The 8696-nt window shown below is 60.5% G+C and overlaps 1 protein-coding gene across 3 annotated transcripts in view; it reads left to right on the top strand.

Moving 5' to 3' along the window:
- Positions 1-2112: 2112 nt before the first annotated feature.
- The window catches only part of PLCD4 (phospholipase C delta 4), a 7334-nt gene continuing 750 nt past the window's right edge, over positions 2113-8696 (top strand). The window contains exons 1-15 of one of the 3 annotated variants that reach the window (XM_026852976.1): positions 2113-2222; positions 2359-2411; positions 2760-2918; positions 3353-3581; positions 3811-3940; positions 4228-4459; positions 4862-5063; positions 5377-5521; positions 5994-6146; positions 6504-6644; positions 6992-7148; positions 7479-7595; positions 7774-8054; positions 8218-8353; positions 8449-8598. In XM_026852976.1, coding sequence (XP_026708777.1) covers positions 2387-2411; positions 2760-2918; positions 3353-3581; positions 3811-3940; positions 4228-4459; positions 4862-5063; positions 5377-5521; positions 5994-6146; positions 6504-6644; positions 6992-7148; positions 7479-7595; positions 7774-8054; positions 8218-8353; positions 8449-8598 — 2257 coding nt within the window. In that variant the 5' untranslated portion in view covers positions 2113-2222; positions 2359-2386. The remainder of the gene's footprint in view (positions 2223-2358; positions 2412-2759; positions 2919-3352; positions 3582-3810; positions 3941-4227; positions 4460-4861; positions 5064-5376; positions 5522-5993; positions 6147-6503; positions 6645-6991; positions 7149-7478; positions 7596-7773; positions 8055-8217; positions 8354-8448; positions 8599-8696) is intronic. The other 2 variants (XM_026852975.1, XM_026852977.1) reach the window with 2 other exon arrangements.

The raw sequence follows: 8696 nt of genomic DNA, 5'->3' as shown, positions 1-8696 counted from the left end.
CGGCCAGCCGGTGCGCACACCGGGGCAGCGGGGCGGAGGGGGTGGCCGGGGAGGGGAGCATCCCTCCCTGCTCTGGCACGGCCACCCCCACGGTGGCATTTCAGTCTGTCGGGGGACTGCGCTGGAGCGGCTGGGGAGCGCTCACACCCGCTGGCCCGCCAGCTCCGCTTAGGGACTGTCACCTTCCGGAGAGAAGCTGCGGTGGCTCAGCCTGCTGCGGGGGGAGCTGGGACTGTCCCTGGCAGTAGGCAGCTGCCCTGCGGGAAGCCCGTGTATTGAGTTTCTCCATCCCCTGGCTCCTGTCCTGCTCTCCTCGACAGTGTAACTCAGAGGGGGTTGAGGGAGCTGCTTGAGGCCAGGCTGCCCCAGGGTCGGGGCATTGCTCACACGCTGGGGAGAGCCCAACAGCTGTGTCCTTGAATCCACACTCACTCACGGGATCTTCCCTGCACTAGAAGGATCGTCTCTTCTTTGCTGAGTGTGCAGGGAAGGCACAGCTCTGTAGCTGGGGCAGGGCTGGGTACATTTGGGCTGTGCCGAGAGCCTGTAAGGGCTGGCATTGAGGTACATCAGTTTAGTTCCAAAATCTCAGAGTGGTTTACAGGCCTGGGGGCTGCAAACAGCTCCCTTGCATGCTGCCACATGTGTGGCAGGGTGGAGAGAGGACAGACCCCATGGTGACACCAAGGCCATCCCTGTCCCAGGCCAGTGTCTCCCTCCCTTCCTCCAACCTCGGTGCCTCTCCTTGCACTCTGGCTTCCCTAAAATATCCCCATCTCCATTCCCTCACCCGCTGCAGCACAGGGGCATTGGGGCAGGTTGTCACCTGGAGCTGTGACCCTGCAAAGTGGCTGTGGCAGTGGGTGCTGCCAGAAGACAGGAGGGTGCAAGCAGATGGATGACTGGGGTTGTGCCCCCCTAGTTTCCTGTGGACCACGGGACTCAGGGGAGATAAGGGCGTGCTGGGGCAGGGTGTGGGGCATTCCTGGGGCTGTGCAAGCCAGTGGGCATCGGGGCACCCACTGCATGGCCCAAGAGGAGTGTGGTCCACCCTTCCATTTGTGGGTGCAGGCACCCTGAGCCCTGGGCCGGTGGGTCGGTGGCCCCTGGCACATCAGATGTGGCAGGGTGCAGGCACCGCCCTTGCATTTGCAGTCTGAGCCGTGCAAGAAGGGCTGGTGCTGGGAACACGCAGCCCTGGCACTGGGCACTGCTGGGAAGCAGCTGAGATGGCACCCCAGCCACTCCGTGTCTCCAGGACACGTCCCCAAGAGCATGGATGGGCAGTCCCCACTTGCCCCAGGGACAGCCAAATGGCCACTGCCAGCCTCACGCCTGGTGTGTCCCCCAGGACTGGGGGACACAGCCCCAGCCAGCACTGTGCTGGGGATCTGCTCTGCCCATGCCCACTCTGAGCAAGGGACAGGCACTGTCTGGCCCCAGGGCCCACGAGGGTCTGGCAGCCGGGCTTGACAGCTGCCTGCACACTGACGGCACCAGCTATTCCCAGCCCTGCACCACCGGTGCCTGTGCTGAGTCAGGGGCCTGAGGCACAGCTGCCACCCCTGTGACCCGGCACTGAGCCCTTTGCCCCCAGGGACCTCCGGGTCTCTTCCTGAACCCAAATCCCAGCCCACCATCTGCAGCAGCCGCTCCTTGAGGGCCCAGCTCCAGCACCCGCGTGACAGACACATCCAGTGATTTGTCAGTCTAATTAAAATCTTAACAGCCTAATCAAAGCCTTATTGTCAGTCCAGTTGTATTTATAGTCCCGTTTGTTGCAGCACACTCCCTGTACAGCTGCCAGTGCAGTTACAGTCCTAGGGTGCTGACATTCCCTGAGCAGAAGGCGCTGGGGAAGCTGAGGGTCCTGCTCTGAACCACCTTCCTTGCTGTTACAGCAAGTAAGACCTTACTTCCAAATTTGTTGGTTGAGGGGCCATTTTCCAGGCTGTGGGGGCTTGTTCTTGGCTCTCCCAGGCATCCCCAGGGCAGTTTTTCCTGGCTTCTGGGGCCGCTTCTCCCCTGGGAGCAGTGACCTCGGAGCAACAGGGCTCTGGTACCTGCCGGGTTGCAGGGTGGCTGTACTTGCAAGTTTCTCTGTTTTCCTCTGACACCTTTCAAGCTCTGGCTTCCCGGTAACACAAATTAATATTTCATGAGCATGGCGGGGTGAACTCGACACTTAAGGAAAGCGATGACCCAGCAGGAGACAAGCACAGGTGCGCTCGCACATGGGCAGGGGCACACGCACCTTACACATGCGTGGGCACGGCCAGAACCCACCCAGCGGAACCCAGGCGCAGTGGGGGGGTCCGGCCACACTTCCCCCAGCAGCCTTCTCTCTTCTCTCCCCAGCGGCCATCAGCGTGGAGGAGGCAGAACCATGGCATCGCTGCTGTGCAACGCCCGTGAGTGCCTCAGTGGAGGGGAGGTGCAGGGCAGGGCACCAGGCCATCCGGATTTACACCAGGGCAAATCTGGCCCATGGGTTGAGCTCACCTTGCCGCACTGGGGAACATCTTACTCCATTGTGGCCACCGGGGTTTGGGCTTGGCAGTGCCGAGGGTGGATGGGAAGGGTTGATGGGGAATTACCTTCTGCCCCTCCTGTGGTGAAGGGACTTTGTTTGGGGTCTGTCTCTCCTGCATCCCAAATCAAGGGACCAGGCGTGGTCCCAGAGGCAAGAGGGAACAAGGTACCAGGGTGCAGTGCCTGGATATCCCCACCCTCAGTGATGCAGCCCATGCTGTCCCCAGGCATCCAGCTCACAGACACACTGGAGCAGATGCAGCAAGGGACACTGATGCGCAAAGTCAAGTCCAAGAGCTGGAAGAAGCAGCGTTACTTCAAGCTGCAGGATGACTGCATGACCATCTGGTACCAGTCCAAGAGGACAGGCAAAACTGAGTCTGCCTGTGAGTATTAGATGCTGTGTGTTGGCCATGGGGCCATTAGTAGGGTTCAGAGTGAACAGGGATGTGAGTGTACAGAGATTGTTGGAGCCATGCTTGCAAAGGGTGCTGGATCATTCAAGAGAGGCTCCATGTGCATGCATGGGCTCTTCTCACCCACACCTCTCTGTGAACCTTCCCGCCCCTAGCAGGACCCGTGAGTCACAATGGCTGAGTAGAAATTGCAGCTGATACAAGTGGTAGGTCTGGCATGCCAGAGGAGGAGTAGGCAGACAGAGGCACGGATGGATGCATGCATGGATGGATGGATGGATGGATGGATGGATGGATGGATGGATGGAAGAAGGGATGGCTGGAAGGACAGATGTCTGTGGGCAGTGCCCCCTGCCCTGTGGTCCTTGTCCCCCACAGACAGGCCTCCCCTCCCTCTGCCCCAGTCTCCATCAGCGATGTGGAGACGGTGCGGGAAGGGCACCAGTCGGAGGTGCTGCAGAGCCTGGCTGAGGAGTTCCCGCCCGAGCGCTGCTTCACCATTGTCTTCTATGGCCGCCGGGGCAACCTGGATCTCATTGCTGGCACAGCAGAGGAGGCACAGTGCTGGGTCCAGGGTCTGCGCCAGCTCATTGAGGTGGCCACCAGCATGGACCAAAGGGAGAAGATAGACCAATATCCTTCCTACAGGCACCACTCTGCCCTCCACACCCAGTCCTCCCCCCATCTCGCAGGCTTTGCATCCCCAGCCTTGCCCCAATGTGTGCTTAGCTCTTCTGGGTGTCACCATCTGCATCAGGGCAGGGAAAGCCCCAAGAAAAATGAAGAGGGCCTCTGATGCTCCTCAGCTCTGTCACTCTTAGCCAAGGTCCTTTCCCTTAACATCTGCCCTGGTTTCTTGTACGTGGATTCGTGACTGGTTCCAGAAAGCCGACAAGAATAAGGATGGGCGCATGAACTTCAAGGAGGTGCAGCGTCTCCTCAAGATGATGAACGTGGACATGAATGAGGATCATGCCCTGCGGCTCTTCCAGGTGAGCACTGCACCTGAGTGCCTGGAGGGGCTAGGGAGGGGCTGGAGGGGTTGGAACAAGCTATACAACACCTCCCTGCAGAAGGATGTGGTCACTTTCTTCTGTCCGTCCATCCATCCATCCATCCATCCATCCATCCATCCATCCATCCATCCATCCATCCACACACTGTTTGCATAGAGTCTCTGTGCCCTGTGCTGGGGTCGGGCAAATTACCCCACAGCCCTATGGGGTGGCCAGGACACCCCATTTTGCCCTGGCTAGGTGCTGAGTGAGCTACCTTGCAGGATGCTGACAAGTCGAAGTCGGGGACATTGGAAGGAGAGGAGTTTGTGCTCTTCTACAAGGCACTCACACAGCGTGAGGAGGTACTGAGCCTCTTCCAGGACTTCTCGGAAGATGGGAAGAAGCTGACGCTGCTGGAGCTGGTGGATTTCCTGCAGCAGGAGCAGCTGGAGGATGAGGGCACAGAGGAGCTGGCCATGGAGCTCATCGATAAGTATGAACCATCAGAGACAGGTGAGAGCCAGCCTGGACATCAGCTGACCTCTGCATGGGGGGAAGGAGGGGGGTGAGCCCCTCAGCCCCACAGCAGGGGCACCCCAGCCCCGTCCTGCTGCAGGTGGGCACAGGGGCACAGGGGGGAAGGCTCACTGTGGTGTGATCTGTGTGCGGTTCCCCTTTTTTTGGTCCATTCCTGGACTATTCTGGTGTAGGAGGTTGACCAGCCATGGGGTGCAAGCTCCGGCTTTGGGGTCCACTGCCCACCTTCCCAAGGTTACTTCCCTGGGGCATCTCTCCCTGTGCCCCAGCCTCTGGCAGTAGGATTGGGGATGCCAGGAGCCACTAGCCACCCCATTTTCTCCCATCCTGTCCCCTCTGGGCTCCCGGCTGTTGCTGAGCCTCCCCCTCCACCTGCAGCCCGGGCTCGCCATGTACTGAGTGCCGATGGGTTCCTCATGTACCTCTGCTCCCCGGAGGGCTCCATCTTCAACCCCCGGCACCAGGCGCTGTGGCAGGACATGAGTCAACCGCTCTGCCACTACTTCATCTCCTCCTCCCACAACACCTACTTGATAGAGGACCAGATCCGGGGCCAGAGCAGCATCGAGGGCTACATCAGGTAAAGGGGCTGCTCCCTCTCGGCTGACCCCAGCACCCTCTTGCCCCCATGGCGAGCCCTGGGCAGCTCCATGGGGAAAACCCAGAAATTCCTTTGCCTCCTCCATGGTCCAGCACCCCTGTGGCCATGCCATGGACTGTTCAGCAAGGGGGATGCTGAGCCCAGCTCTACCTGCCCCGCATGCATCAGCATGCCCACCCTTGGTGGTTGTCCCCTGGTCCCTGCAGGGGTGACATCCACAGGCAGGAGGGGAGGGCAGGGGGCTGGTGATCTGGCTGGGTGCAGGGTCCCAGAGGTGACAACCCACCCCTAGGGCTCTGAAACGGGGCTGCCGGTGCTTGGAGGTGGATTGCTGGGACGGGCCGAATGGGGAGCCCATGGTATACCACGGCCATACCTTCACCTCCAAGATCCCCTTCCGGGAGGTGGTGAGCACCCTGGGGAAGTACGCCTTCAAGGTAGGGCACCCTTCCCTGGGTCCTGGGTGTCATGTGTGGCCCTCGGTGGGTGGGGGGACGACGTGGCTGCAATTCAGGGCACTGATGGGTGTCTGGAGGGGGAGTAGTGGTGGGGCTCACACACCTGGTGCTGCAGCAGGTCTGACCCCACTGTGAGCGAGGAGGGTGGCTGTGTCCCTTCCCAGGGGACAGCACTGAGGGGTCTGGCTCACAGCCCTGTGTCGTGGGGTGCCGTGCCAGGGGACAAGGGCTCATGTAAGCATGGTCTGCTGGGGGTGCAGGGGTGACATGGGGCCTAGGGAGTGCTGGGAAGTGCAGAAGTGAGATGAGATACGGGGGAATGCTGAAGGGGTGTAAAGGTCTCAGGGGGATACAAGGGCACACAACGGGCTCCTTCCTGGCACTGACCAGAGGGGAGAGAGCTCCCCAACCCCACCGAGACTGATCTCCAACTGTGCATGTTGCTCCCCAGACCTCAGACTACCCAGTGATCCTGTCTCTGGAGAACCACTGCAGCATGGAGCAGCAGGAGGTCCTGGCCCAGCAGCTCAAGGACATCCTGGGGGAGCAGCTCCTCACCACCACCACTGATGGGCGTGTCCCCACCCAGCTCCCATCCCCAGAGGTAGGGACAGAGCATGGCCACACTGGGCATCATCGCCCTGCCTGGGAGTGGGATGAGGTGGTGGCTCTGCTGTCCAAAGGAAAGGTTACCTCTGTCACAGCATTGTCCTGTTCTGCTGGAGCAGTTGGGGATACTGTGTCCTCATGTTCACCAGGGTCCAAAAGCTGTCCCCAAGGTTGTCTTCCCATGCCCTGCAGAGCCACATCAGGGCAGAACACTCCTACCCTGTCCCCTCCTGTGTGCTGAAGGGAGCTGGTGGTGGTGGCCCCCAGCAGTGTGGAATTCTGGGGAGACAGCAAGTCCCATGGAGGAGATGGGCACCCTAAGGTGCCTATCTCTCTATCCCCAACTCTTCAGGAGCTGAAGCACAAGATCCTGCTGAAGGGGAAGAAGATCGGACGGCTGGAGGACACGCTGGATGGGCCAGGGGATGAGGGTCCTGACGTATCTGATGATGACAACGGGGCAGAGGCAGAGGAGGAGAGGCGGAGAGTGAAGGTGCGTGGCCTGGGCTGGGGACTGGCCAGGAGTGCTGAGACCATGGACACAGCTATGGGCCATGGTGTCACCGAGTGCCAAGAGAAGCAGACACTGCAGGGCCATCACCAGACAGGGGGGACAGCCCCTTCTGCTATGCCAGCCCCCTCTTTTCACAGTGTCCCTGTAGTGGCACCATGTTGAGGGTCCTCTGCTTGCTCCATTCCTGGCAGAGAGGCTGCCCATGGTGGGGATGCTGCCACCCCCAGTATATCCTTGGCTGCCCTGGGCTCTACAGCCCCTCTCCTGGGTGAGTGCTGGGGACAGTGCTCCCATCAGGAGGGACCCAACACAGCTCTGCCTTCCAGAAGGACAAGGAGAGCCTGGCACAGGCATTGTCTGACTGTATCGTCTACTGCAAGAGCGTGTCCTTCCGGGGCTTCCAGGAGGCCCGCAGCCATTCCCGGCCCTCTGAGATCTCCTCCCTCTCCGAAGCCAAGGCCAGGAAGCTCATCCGGGATGCAGGTGAGATGGAGGGGGCAGTGGCACCAGGGGACTGGGCCAGGGTGGAGGGGGCAGGTGACTTCCTCGGGAATAGGGTTAGAGCCTCCAGACACCAGGGTTCCCTCCTGTCTGGGGAAAAGGGGGCCCAGAGGGGCTATCCACTGGCTTTTGGCTCTGGTAGGTGAGCGGGTATTACTGCTTTAGAAAGCAAGGTGGGACTCCTGGGTTCCTTTGAGGGGATAGGGATGAGAATTGATGGATGGGTGGATGGATGGGCAGGCAGGACATGTTGTGGGTGGCTGTGCAGGCCAGGGAATGACCCCATGAGTGGCTCTCACACTCCATCCCTAGGGAATGAGTTTGTCCGCCACAATGCCTGGCAGCTGACACGCATCTACCCCAGCGGGATGAGGACCGACTCCTCCAACTACAGCCCCCAGGAGATGTGGAACGTGGGGTGCCAGATCGGTATGGCCAGGGGGTGTCAGGGCTGTGGGCTGGGGAGATGCCCTGGATCCCATGCCAAATGGCGCCATCAACACCCGTGTTGGTGCCAGCTACAACCCCAGCTGGAGCCAGGTCTGGCTGCAGGCCCTTGATGAGCCTGTGGGGTACCTGGGTATTGGTACCTTGTACCCCTCTGCAGCCCTGTATCTCTCTGGCCATGGGGACAGGCTGGTTCTCAGCTCCAAGCAGGGCAGGGTGCCTCCAAGCTGCCCTGAACCCTTTCCCTGCCACCTTCTCCCAGTGGCCCTGAACTTCCAGACGGCTGGCACAGAGATGGACCTGTGTGATGGGCTCTTCAGCCAGAATGGCCGCTGCGGCTACGTGCTCAAACCACCCTTCATGAGGGACAAGGAGACTCTCTTCAACCCCAGTGACCCTGACAGCCGGGAGGGTCCTGGCCCCATCACGCTGACAATCCAGGTATGGAGTCAAGGAGAGACCCTGGGGAGCTGTGACAGTGTCCTGGGGCCCTGTTGGCCCTGTACGGGTCGGGACACTTGGGTAGCATGCTGGAGCTGAGCAGCCTTCCAGCAAATCAGTTTGGCTGCTCTCTGGCTCACAGGGTCCCTGCCCCTTCCTGCAGGTGATTAGCGGACAGCAACTGCCCAAAGTAGCCAACAGCAAGGACGGAGCCATCATCGACCCGCTGGTGCGTGTGGAGATCCATGGGGTCCCTGCGGACCAGGCACGCCAGGAGACCAAGTACATCGAGAACAATGGTGAGCCCCATGGTGGTACCAGGGACCCCTCTGTGCCCAGACAGCCCATCCCTGCTAGGTCCCTCACACTCCTAGCACCCATTCTCCCCTCCCAGGGTTTAACCCCCGCTGGGATGAGACACTCCAGTTCCAGCTACACGTGCCTGAGCTGGCCCTTGTCCGCTTTGTGGTGGAAGATTACGACAAGACCTCCAGGAATGACTTTGTGGGCCAGTTCACCCTTGCCTTTGCCAACATCAAACCTGGTGAGTGGCTGCTGCTGGGTGGTGGTGGTGTCTAGGTCAGCCCCCCAAGGCTGTCTGGGGCTCAGCTGAGTGCTAGAGAACAGGGAGGGGGGGGGGGC

This window comes from Athene cunicularia (genome assembly GCF_003259725.1).
Source record: "Athene cunicularia isolate RWA chromosome 7 unlocalized genomic scaffold, athCun1 chr7_part1, whole genome shotgun sequence".
Lineage (NCBI taxonomy): Eukaryota > Metazoa > Chordata > Aves > Strigiformes > Strigidae > Athene > Athene cunicularia.
The sequence above is the reverse complement of the archived record's forward strand: the minus strand, read 5'-3'. Positions and strand labels throughout refer to the sequence as shown.